This window comes from Chiloscyllium plagiosum, chromosome 5, assembly GCF_004010195.1.
Source record: "Chiloscyllium plagiosum isolate BGI_BamShark_2017 chromosome 5, ASM401019v2, whole genome shotgun sequence".
NCBI lineage: Eukaryota > Metazoa > Chordata > Chondrichthyes > Orectolobiformes > Hemiscylliidae > Chiloscyllium > Chiloscyllium plagiosum.
In genome coordinates this window covers 50373222-50385602 of record NC_057714.1, presented here as the reverse complement: position 1 = coordinate 50385602, position 12381 = coordinate 50373222, and the positions used below count along the sequence as shown (strand labels likewise).

The 12381-nt window shown below is 40.8% G+C and overlaps 1 protein-coding gene across 7 annotated transcripts in view; it reads left to right on the top strand.

Moving 5' to 3' along the window:
* The window catches only part of LOC122549888 (tyrosine-protein phosphatase non-receptor type 3-like), a 218108-nt gene that overhangs the window by 52923 nt on the left and 152804 nt on the right, over nt 1-12381 (top strand). For 6 of the 7 annotated variants that reach the window (XM_043690065.1, XM_043690067.1, XM_043690062.1 and 3 more), the window contains exon 2: nt 8775-8929. The exons of the other annotated variant lie outside the window; for it this stretch is intronic. In XM_043690065.1, the coding sequence (XP_043546000.1) occupies nt 8792-8929 (138 nt within the window). In that variant the 5' untranslated portion in view covers nt 8775-8791. The remainder of the gene's footprint in view (nt 1-8774; nt 8930-12381) is intronic. 7 annotated transcript variants of the gene reach the window in all.

The window sequence follows — 12381 nt, the reverse complement described above, 5'->3', positions numbered from 1 at the left end:
GACCTGCTGTATTGACAAGATATGGCTAGTCCAGTTCAGGTTTTGGTCAAGTGTGGCCCACAGGATGTTGGTAGTTTGGAATTTGAGCTGCTCCATATACTGTAGATTTATCCACAATGCCCTAATTCCCTTAGTGAATTCCAGGATTTGGACCTAGCAGCATTTAGAGATGGTAATGCTATTGAATATCATGGCGTTGTGGTTAGATTTTCTCACTGAAAATTATCATTACTTAGCAGTTATGTGCTGTGAACATTACTTGTTGTTTGTCAGCAAATTATTTTTGCCAACTTTTGACCTGATGCATGAGATTTGGGAGCACGGGAGCCAGAATCATTGTTGAAGACTGTCAGGGGAACACCCTCCTGAATGTGGACAAGAAGCTCTGCCGGCTCTGACTTGCCATTGGTCAGTTCATAGCCAGAGTTAACGATTGTGTTATTTGGGAACTTGGCCAGTAAGGTCAGATTTTGTGAAGCTGTTGATTGACTAGCCTGTGAGACAGTTATCTTGCTTCCACAGATGCTGATAAGGAGGACTTTGACACCATGAAATCTCTATGGTGTGGAAGCAGGCCAGTCAGCCCATTGAGTCAACACTGACTCTCTGAAAAGCTTCCCACCCAGACACCTTCCCCCGCCCCTCCACCCCCCACCCCTCCCATGGCTAATCCATCCAGCCTGCACATCCATCGATGCTTTGGGCACTTAGCATGGCCAATCCACCTAACCTGCACATCTTTGGATGGTGGGAAGAAATTGAAGCACTCTGAGGAAACCCATGCTGACATGGGGAGAGTGTGCAAACTCCACATTGGCAGTCACCCGAGGGTGGAATTGAATCCAGGTCCCTGGCACTGTGAGGCATGGTGCCCTTGACACAATGGCCTTGGTTGACCATCCATTAATTCTTTTTTGTTTTTGAGACCTTTTAAAAATTTGATGTAACAAAGTATTTAAAGGTACATTTAGAGTCAACCAAATTGCTCTGTCTGGAGTCACATGAGTTAAGGTTGGTGGTGAGGAGACAGTGAAGTTTCCAAGGCAATGAGAGACTCAATGTCAGGTTTAGGAGATAAGATTCCTTGTGTCCTCAATTTGCTACTAACTTCTAAATTACGTAGGGTTTGATCTCCTTTAAAAACTGATATTCCCTTTGAACTTCTCAAAATACTTCGTAACCACTTTATTTGTTGGGTCATTGCACAGAATGTTTAATTAATGGTGGAACAGTGGTCTTGGTGTTGACCCATTTTGTAATGATGAGCACATTTTTGAAAAACTAGACTTGATGTGTATGAGGAATCTTTTTGTGTATCTTTTTTCTGTCTTGCAGTAAATAATACAAAAAATCTTATTGATTTATGTGTACTAAACAAAAATGCATTAGCTGTGATCTCCATAGTATATGGAAGGACTAAGAAAAGAGTCCCTGAAAACCAAAGCGTAGCAGCCAAAAATCAAAAAGTAGTTTTCAAGAAAATTTCAAGAACCACTCTTGAAATGAACTATTATTACACTTGAATAATCCCTGAATTTAATTAACCTTGCAGATACTGTAATGATATTCTTTCAATGTTCTCACCTTTTAAAACTGTGGGATGAAAACCATCTGGTCCTGGGTGTTTGCCATCTTTTTATTCTCATGAATTACTTCATTGCTGTGATATTGTTTACGTATTTTTGAGTCCCTGTCCTTGATTCAGTAATAGTTTCCTTGGGGCATGTGGCATACTGGCTTCTGCTGTAAATACTGACACAAAGTAATTGTTCAATATGTTTGACATTTCCTTATTTTCATTGACAAACTCACCATTAACAGTTTAAGGCACCCACACATTTTCTGTCCACCGTCTTTTCCCTAATGTAATTGCAAAAATGTTTTGTGATCATTTTTGATATTCCGGCAAGTTTATTTTCATACTTGTCCTCTACAGCTCATGTTATTAGTTTTCTCACCTTTAGTTGCCCTTTGTATATTTCTTGTTCACTGGGATCTTTGCTTGTAGTTTTTTATCTTTGTATGCTGTTTCTTTTAGCTTTCTGATATCTCTGGCAATTTATTTTTCTGGAGCTGCCTTGCATAGTCACCTCCATATGCTCAATATTTCCAGTCTCTTTTTTTGTTTATCTGCTCAGAAGCATCATCCATAAGTCAACTTCCATATGCTATTTCCCTCTGCCAACATTATTGATTCAAGGGCTCTTGTATGCTTGATGTCAGAATTTGGATGAGTTAGCATTTTTGGAATCTAGAAACCGGAAGAGTAAGCAACTATTCTGTGTAAATCTCATTTATGCCTCCAAACCTCTAGCTTTCATTCCATTAACATACTTCGTTGAACATGTAGAATGTAGCCTATCAGTTGTTATAATAATAGACTTTTAGTTTCCGGCTATTTCATTGCAGGTGTTTCGGTGGCTATTTATCATATATGTTTTAGGTGCTGTGAATTAGGAAGCAAAAAACAGCATTAAGGAACACAATTTTGGATATTTGCGTTGATTATAATGTGAAAAGTCCAATTAGAATGCTGAGTATCGAGTATTAGAAAGAAACATTACACTTTACTTGGTGTTTTTCATGATCTAAGATGTTCCAAAGCATTTTATAGTCAATAAAATAATTTCAGGTTGTCTTTGTTTTGAGGAGCTCTTGTGGCCCCGATGGGATACACCCTAGAGTTCTGAGAGAGGTGGCTGAGGAAATAGCAGAGGCATTGGTTGAGATCTTTCAAGAGTCACTGGAGTCAGGAAAGGTCCCGGATGATTGGAAGATGGCTGTTGTAACCCCCAAGTTCAAGAAAGGATCAAGGCAAAAGATGGAAAATTATAGGCCAATCAGCTTAACCTCAGTTGTTGGTAAAATTCTAGAATCCATCATTAAGGATGAGGTTTCTAAATTCTTGGAAGAGCAGAGTCTGATTAGAACAAGTCAACATGGATTTAGTAAAGCGAGGTCATGCCTGACAAACCTGTTGGAATTTTTTGAAGAGGTAACAAGTAGGTTAGACCAGAGAAACCCAGTGGATGTGGTCTATCTAGACTTTCAAAAGGCCTTTGATAAGGTGCCACACGAGAGGCTGTTGAGCAAGGTGAGGGCCCATGGTGTTCGAAGTGAGCTGCTGGGATGGATTGAGGATTGACTGTCTAACAGAAGGCAGAGAGTTGGAATAAAAGGTTCTTTTTCAGAATGGCAGCCGGTGACGAGCAGTGTCCCGCAGGGTTCGGTGCTGGGGCCACAGCTGTTCGCATAATATATTAATGATTTGGATGAGGGAACCGGGGGAATTCTAGCAAAGTTTGCCGATGATACGAAGTTAGGTGGACAGGCAGGTAATACTGAGGAAGTGGGGAGGCTACAGAAGGATCTAGACAGGTTGGGAGAGTGGTCCAGAAAATGGCTGATGGAATTTAACGTGAGCAAGTGCGAGGTCTTGCACTTTGGCAAAAAGAATAAAAGCATAGACTACTTTCTAAATGGTGAGAAAATTAATAAAGCAAAAGCACAAAGGGATCTGGGAGTGCTAGTCCAGGATTCTCTAAAGGTAAACATGCAGGTTGAGTCCATGATTAAGAAAGCGAATGCAATGTTGTCTCTTATCTCAAGAGGGTTGGAATATAAAAGCAGAGATGTACTACTAAGACTTTATAAAGCTCTGGTTAGGCCCCATTTGGAGTACTGTGTCCAGTTTTGGTCCCCACACCTCAGGAAGGACATACTGGCACTGGAACGTGTCCAGCGGAGATTCACACGGATGATCCCTGGAATGACAGGTCTAACATATGAGGAACGGCTGAGGATACTGGGATTGTATTCGTTGGAGTTTAGAAGATTAAGGGGAGACTTAATAGAGACGTACAAAATAATACATGGCTTGGAAAAGGTGGATGCTAGGAAATTGTTTCCGTTAGACGAGGAGATTAGGACCCGTGGACACAGCCTTAGAATTATAGGGGGTCATTTCAGAACAGAAATGTGGAGGCATTTCTTCAGCCAGAGAGTGGTGGGCCTGTGGAATTCATTGCCACGGAATGCAGTGGAAGCCGGGACGCTAAATGTCTTCAAGGCCGAGATTGATAGATTCTTGTTGTCTAGAGGAATTAAGGGCTACGGGGAGAACGCTGGTAAGTGGAGCTGAAATGCGCATCAGTCATGATTGAATGGCGGAGTGGACTCGATGGGCCGAATGGCCTTACTTCCATTCCTATGTCTTATGGTCTTATGGTCTTATGGAAATAGGTTGCATTCCTGCCTCTGAACCAGAAACACCAGGTTCAAATCCCACACCAGTACTTCATATCCAACAAAAATGTGTTCACAATGCAATCAAACAGGTTGAATGTCAACATGTAAGTCCTTCAAGTACATGTCAATGTCAGGCACTGAGAGCAGGAGCAAGTCCTGGTCAACCAGTTGATGGAAGGAACTTGGAGCTTCTACTATTCCTGGCTCTGACAACAACATGTTAACCCGAAACATCGATTTCGCTGCTCCTTGGATGCTGCCTGACTGCTGTGCTCTTCCAGCACCACTAATCCAGAATCTGACAACAACATGCATAACGAAGCTGTTATAGCAACTTGGATTCCTTATCCGATTGGGACTGACATCCTGGGATTCAAGACTTGCCTCCTTGCCCGGCCTGAGTTGGGGGTTGATATTGTAATTTAGGAAACCAATTTGCAGAAAGCACGTTTTATCTCTCTTTCTGTCGCCCTATGTTTCCTCTTTCAGTTATTTTCTTGCATTGTACGGTCTCTATTTCTAAACCCTGGTTTTCATGAATTTTTCTTTCTTTATTCATTCATCAGATGAGGGTGTTGCTGGCTATCAGTTGAGAGGACAGTTGATAATCAACCAGCTGGCTCTTGAGTCTGGAGTTGCATGTAGGCGAGACCATGTGAGGATGGCAGATTTCCTTCCTTGAAGCACCTTAGTGAACCAGATGGTCTTTCTGACCATCAGCAATGATCGTCACTAGATTCTTAATTCCAATTCAGATTCCACCATCTGCCATGACAGATTCAAACCCACTACTCGAGAATATTAGCTGAGTTTCTAGATTAATAGTCTAGTGACCACTCGGCCATTGTCTCCCTTGATATACTGTAGGGTCATGACCAACAGAGTTGTATTGATGACAGAATGGATGATTTAAAAATCTTTTTAAAGTTGTTATTCCTTCTGGACGTCATTAGTAAGGTCAGCAATTGTTGTCCATTCCTAATGATCTTTGAGCTGAGTGGCTTAGTAGGCCACTTCAGAAGGCAATTAAAAATTCTTTTATTTCATCACAGGACATGGATATCACTATCAAGGCCAGTATTTGTTGTATACCCCTAATTGCCCTTGAAAATCTCCTTGAGAAGGTGGAATGAGCAGCCTTTCCAAGCTGTTGCATTTCAATTACAATGGTGTAAGGAACGTAGTTTTAAGATTTCTACCCAGTGACCGTGAGGAATGCAGATGCAATTCTAAGACAGAATGTTGTAGCTTGGAGGAGAAATTTGCAGGTGTTCATTGTTCCTCTGCATCTGTTGTCCTGTCCTTTTTTAGGTGTTCACAGTGTAGAATTTAGAAGGTGAAGTTAGAGGAACCTGGATGAGTTGCTGCAGTGCATGATACACACATCTGTTACTATGTGTCAGAGGCAGAAGGTGTAAATGGTTGAGGTCATGCTTGGCATGCCAAGCAAGCAGACTTTGGCCTGGATAGTGTTGAGCTTCTAGATTATTGATGGAACTGCTTTCATCTAAGCAAACAGACAGCATTTTATCATTCTAACTTGTGCCTTGTTGCTTGCTGCTCTTCTGGCCAGTATTTGGGCAGTCGAGTTAAGTCTACAGTCAGTGGTACCCCCAACGATGTTGATATTGGGAGATTGAGTGATGGTAAGCCATTGAATGTCAAGCTCTTCTTGGAGATGATCATTGCCTGGTACTTGTGTGGAGCGAATGTTCCTTGCCACTTATCAGCCAAAGTATGCATATTGTGTAGGTCGTTGAGCATTTGAATATGGACTGCTTCAGTATCTGAAGCATTACAAATGATGATGAATATTTTGCAATCCTCAGCAAATGTCTCCACTTTGACCTTATGATGGAGGGAAGATTGTTAATGAAGCAGCTGATGATAGTTGGGCTTAGGACACTACGCTGAGCTACCCTGCAGAGATGTCCTGGAGCTGAAATGACTGACCTCCAGCAACCACAACCATCATCTTTTGTACGAGATAGGAGTCCACCCAGTGGAGAGTTTCCCACAATTCTCATTGACTCCAATTAGCCATGGCTTCTTAATGTCACCTAGTCAAATGCTGCCGTGAGGTCAAGGGCTGTCACTCTCACTTCACCTCTTTTATTCATGGTTAAACCAAAGCTGTATTGAGGTTAGGAGTTGAGTGGTCCTGGCAGAATCCAAACTGCACATTGGTGAGAAAGGTATTGCTGAGTAACTGCTGTTTGATGGCACCATTCAAATGGGACAATAATTGGCCAGATACGATTTGTAATGCTTTTCGTGGGCAGAGCGTACCTGGCTGGCATTCTGTATTGCCATTTGAATACTACTGTTGTAGTTCAGCTACATAGCTGTGGATCTGGAGTCACATGTTGTTGAAATGGTGGATATCTTTCCCTAGTTTGTGAATCAGATAAGTATTTACAACAATAAGGATGGCGGATATCCTTCCCCAGTTCAGATAAGTATTCACAATAATAAAAGTTTGATAGTTGTAATTACCAGAAGAAGCGTTCAACATCAGACTTTTATTAATCTGAATTTAAATTTCACCAGTTCCCATGGTGAGAATTGTATTTGTGTCCCTGAAGTATTTGCCTATCCCCCTGGATTATCAGCCTAATGAAATTTACCATTAATGCACCGTATCCCTAAATGATGCCTATGTGCCTTGATTCAATGATTCTTCCCTGTGTTGGAAATTTTTTGTGTTGGAAGATTGATAAGTCCCCAGGGTCAGACCAGATTTATCTGGTCTATGAGAAAGGAGGTTGCTAAGCCGCTGGTGAAGACCTTTGCCTCCTCACTCTCCACAGAAGTTGTACCGGAGGATTGGAAGAAAGCAAATGTTGTTCCTCTTTTCAAGAAGGGTAATAGGGAAATCTCTGGCAATAACAGACCAGTCAGTCTTACGTCTGTGGTCAGCAAAGTTTTGGAAAGAATTCTGAGGGATAGGATTTATGACTATTTGGCAAAACATAGCATGATTAAAGACAGTCAGCATGGCTTTGTGAGGGGCAGGTCATGCCTCACAAATCTTATTGAGTTCTTTGAGGAGGTGACAAGACAAGTCGAACAGTGGATGTGGTGTATATGGACTTCAGCAAGGCATTTGATAACGTTCCCCACAGTAGGCTCATTCATAAAATCAGGAAGTATGGGATATAAGGAGATTTGGCTATCTGGATTCAAAATTGGTTGGCTGACAGAAGGCAGTGGTTGTAGATGGAAAATATTCTGCCTGGAGGTCAGTGGTGTTCCACAGGGCTCTGTTCTTGGGCTTCTCCTCTTTGTAGTTTTTATAAATGACCTGGATGAGGAGGTTGAGGGGTGGGTTAGTAAATTTGCAGATGACACAAAGGTTGACGCTGCCGTCGATAGTATCGAGGGCTGTTGCAGGCTGCAGCGGGACATTCACTGGATGTGGAGCTGGGCTGAGAAATGGCAGATGGATTTCAACCTGGATAAGTGCGAAGTGATGCATTTTGGAAGGTCTAACTCAAGTGCTGAATATAGGATTAAAGACAGGATTCTTGGCAGTGTGGAGGAGCAGAGGGATCTGGGTGTGCAAGTACATAGATCCCTCAAAGTTGCCACCCAAGTGGATAGGGTTGTTAAGAAAGCATATGGTGTTTTGGCGTTCATTAACAGGGGGATTGAGTTTAAGAGACGCGAGGTTTTGCTCCAGTTCTGGTCGTCCTACTATAGGAAAGATACAGAGGCTTTGGAGAGGGTGCAAAGAAGGTTTACCAGGATGCTGCCTGGACTGGAGAACTTGCCTTATGGAGAGAGGCTGACTAAGCTCGGACCTTTCTCTCTGGAGGAAGGAGGAGATCGAGGTATACAAGATAATGAGAGGAATAGATAGAGTCAATAGCCAGAGACCTTTCCCCAGGGCAGAATTGACTGGTACAAGGGGTCATAGTTGTAAGATATTAAGAGAAAGGTAGAGAGGAGACGTCAGAGGTAGGTTATTTACACAGAGTTGTGAATGCATGGAATGCATTGCCAGTAGTGGTGGTGGAAGCAGAGTCATTAAGGACATTTAAGTGATTGCTGGACATGCACATGGATACCAGTGAGTTTGAGAGGTGCATAGGTTAAGTTACTATATTTTACATTAGGATTAAACCTCGGCACAACATCATAGGCCAAAGGACCTGTTCTATGGGCTGTACTGTTCTATGTTCTAAACCATTCCACCCTCATCCAATCCCCAACCCTTTACCTGAAAACTACATTGTTGGCTTGCCCTAACGCAGTATCTCAAATTGATGTGTGTTTCAATTATCATAATTTGAATTGGCTGTGCTATAATTATTAAGTACCTTAAGAGATTAGGAAGAATCTCATTAACGATTCAGGGTTCATTTATATGTTCAGTGAGATAGTACTTACTGATTACAAAGCTTCAGATTTCTGAGATCTATTCAGTACAAATGAAATTACGGTCTAATGGAAGTTAATCCAGCATTGATAACTGGATAAGAATTTTTCAGCTGTTTAGCTTTCATCTTAATATTTTTACTTAGGTGTTAGGAAGAGAGTGATGACATCACGATTTCGTGTGCTGGGTGGGAGAACAAACCACACACGTGCCTTTGAAGTACCAAGAGATAAACATCGGTCAGAGATCATCTGTAATGTCCAGTTCCTTGATGGCAATTTGCAGAGCTTCAAAGTTAATGTGAGTTGATATGCTTCATGTTTGTAATTGCTAAGTCTATTGACTTATTCTTGTAATATTGTAACAGAATGAAAAGTCAATGCTTTATGTTGACTAAGCTATGTTAGATTTGTGACTTGCAGAGAATGACAAGCAAGTCTTTGACATGATTTGTTTACAATGGTATGCAAATTTAACATGTGTATTGTACATGAGTGTTCCTATTCTACTGTCTGAGTTTGGAACAGTCATTGTCATTCCAATTCACATATGTTGTAGAAAATGTACAGTACGAATATCATAATGTGCAGCCACCAAACTGGAATCAACTTCAGCCTTAGTACTTTAACCAGCGCTGCTCTTTACCAAAGGATGTTATTGTCTAGGACTGGTGTTATCTTACTTTCACTTCAGTTTACATACTTAGTAAGGGCACAATGTCACAGCATCCAATACATTGTGCACTATTGCTATTGTCATATGCTCAACCATTTTCTGAATTTGTATCTCCGGTGAGTAAACATACTTTACACTTGTCTTTCTGTGGATAAAACAATGAAGCTGTGAATTATTTTTAGTCATCCTGGAATGATGCACCTGTAGGACAGGAGGAACCTGAACCCAGACCTTGTAAAAAGGTCGGGACGTTATTATGAGGACCAGTGATAAAGTTGTTTTATACTTGCGATTACTTTGATTTGTGGTAATGAGAACCTATGAATAGAATGTAACTGAACAGAACGTTTTAATGCATCTTGTATAATAAAGTTAGAGGATGTGAGCAGCCATAATTGTGCAACATTATTCTGTTTTCAAAGATGGTTAAATCCCAGAAGTTGAGATCAGCTCATTACTAAGCTCGTACCCATATTTGCCACATTGAGTTGATATGTACTAAAGTGCAATTGGTGTATATTTATTGAAATGCCGTGTTCCAGAACTGTATAAATTGCACCAGCTGGTGAGAACAGAAGATTGTAGCATAGTGGTCATGTCAAGGAATTCTGTGGCACAGTGGTAGGGTTCTCACCTGAAGGCCCAAGTTCAAGTCCTACTTGCTCCAGGGGTGTGTCACAATATCTTTGAACAAGCTGATTAGAAAATATCTGGTGGTAATGTCGAGGGCTCCTATGGCACACTTAATAGTGCCTCTACCCTAGGCCAGAGAGCCTGGATTCAAGTTTCACCTGCTCCAGTTGATCTGCACAGTTAATTTAAAATACCCTGTAAATTCTTCAATGTTGTAGAATTCTCTGATTTGTCACCAAACTGGTCAACCACAGACTGGGTACCTTTTTAAGGGATCTTGTGGGGCAGTGGTAGTGTCCCTTTTTCTGAGCCAGGAAGCCCAGGTTCAAATTATGCCTGTTCCAAAGTTGTGCAGTAACATTTCTGAATAGGTTGATTAGAAAATGTCTGATGGTAACGTTATTTAATTAATAATCTATAGGCTAAAACTCAGGGTTTACAGGTTCATTTCCAACCATCACCATTTGTGGCATTTAAATTCAATTAATGAGAAAAATAATCTAGAATTGAAATTTAGTGACAATATTAGTGTCCATGGAGCTATCAATTGTCATTAAAATGCAGTGGCTCCATTACTTTTTATGGAGGGTTGACTCAAAAGGTATGGTTAACCAAAGTGGGTCTTACCAGTGACAGCTCTATTCTATGAATTTAGAAAATGTATCACAAAATCGGCTCTAGCAAAGTGTTATGGTGCTCTGTTCATGCTGCTCATGATATGTCAGAACATCAGAGCCATAATAACTAGTGCCAACAACTAAAAGTGCTGCTGCTGGTTGCAGTATATGAGATAGAGAACATAAGAACAAGAGAAGGCCATTCAGTCTTTACCTCGATTTGGTTAAATGGTAGATGATGATCTGCTTTTCAAATAGGTACTTCACTTTGGTTCCATAAATAGTACCCTTGCTGAACACACATATATTACTCATCCTTGAAATTTTTAATTGATTAGCATGACAAATTCTTGCAAAGTACAGAATATTCATATTAATGTGAAGAAATTCCTCTTAAAATCATTCCTGAACAAAATAAAAACTAAAATGCCAGAAATAACTCATTGGGTGAAGATAGCATTTATGCAAAGAGAGAGGAAAATTGAGTTAATACTTCAGGTCAGTGACCTTCTAGCAAAACATCCGAATGGCTTTGTTTCACTTGGGTTTGGATGCTGGAGTTCAAAGAGGAACAGTACCTGGATTTTTTTCACCCATTTTTAATGAAAGCTTCCCTTTCAGTATCTATTAAAGAGTCTTGGCATGTGGCCATTTAAATCCAGCCCAATCTTCACAAGGAGTTTCCAATAAGGAAGTATTCCAGGGTATGTTTGGGTGGGAGGCTGGATGATGAAAAACTGAGACACCTGCAGGCCTTTTATTTCCACAGAAATGAGTGCTTAATGTCTTCCCACACAGTAGATTCCACTTAAATCCAAAAAGCCCAGAGGAAGAAATGAGGACACCCAAGTATGTTTATTCATTTTGGTGACATTTAACTAGCAGAATTGCTTTGCCTGATATATCAGAGCAGCTTTCAGCTGGGACTGTGCATCCCATTAGAACTTTAGATTCTGACTTACAAGGAGATTACATATCTGTGGCACAGCTTGAGCCATACCAGCCCAGAATGAAATACATGACCTTTCTAGTTTGTAGTTATTTAAATCAACATGTTGTTGCAAGCACTGGAGCAGTTGGGACTTGAACCAGTCTCCTGGTTTAGAGGTAAGAACATTACCATTGTGCCACAAGAGCCTCTCCCTTCCAGTTTGCATTATTGAACAAATAGGTTGATTGATCATTGGTGACCTGCAGTGGAGCATTGATAATCTAATATATCACCCAGTATGCTGCAGAGGTTTAATTAATTGATCATTTGACAGGCTGCCTGAACTGAACCAGTCTCCTTATACTGTGGCAGTTTGATGCAACCCAATCCCACTTGCCAGCCCATGGTCCATAGCCCAGGAGGTTACATCCCTCCAAGCGCATGTCCAAGTAATTTTAAATGTAGTGAGCGTTTCTGCCTATGCCAGCCTTTCATAGGCAATGAGTTCCAGCCTCTTGATGAGAAAGTTTTCTCAACAACTGTACATTAACTGCTGTGCAAAATACTTGAAATATTTGTCCATTTGGTATTGAGCTCTTTCTGCGAAAGGAAATAGGTTCTTGCTGGCCATTCTATACAGATTCTCATAATTTTAAAAACCATACAACACCAGGTTATAGTCCAATAGGTTTAATTGGAAACACACTAGCTTTCGGAGTGACGCTCCTTCATCAGGTGATAGTGGAGGACTCGATCGTAACACAGAATTTATAGCAAAAATTTACAGTGTGATGTAACTGAAATTATACATTGAAAAATTGATTGTCTGTTAAGCCTTTCATCTGTTAGAATACAGTGATAGTTTCACTTCTTTCATGTGTAAATCACAAAACCTT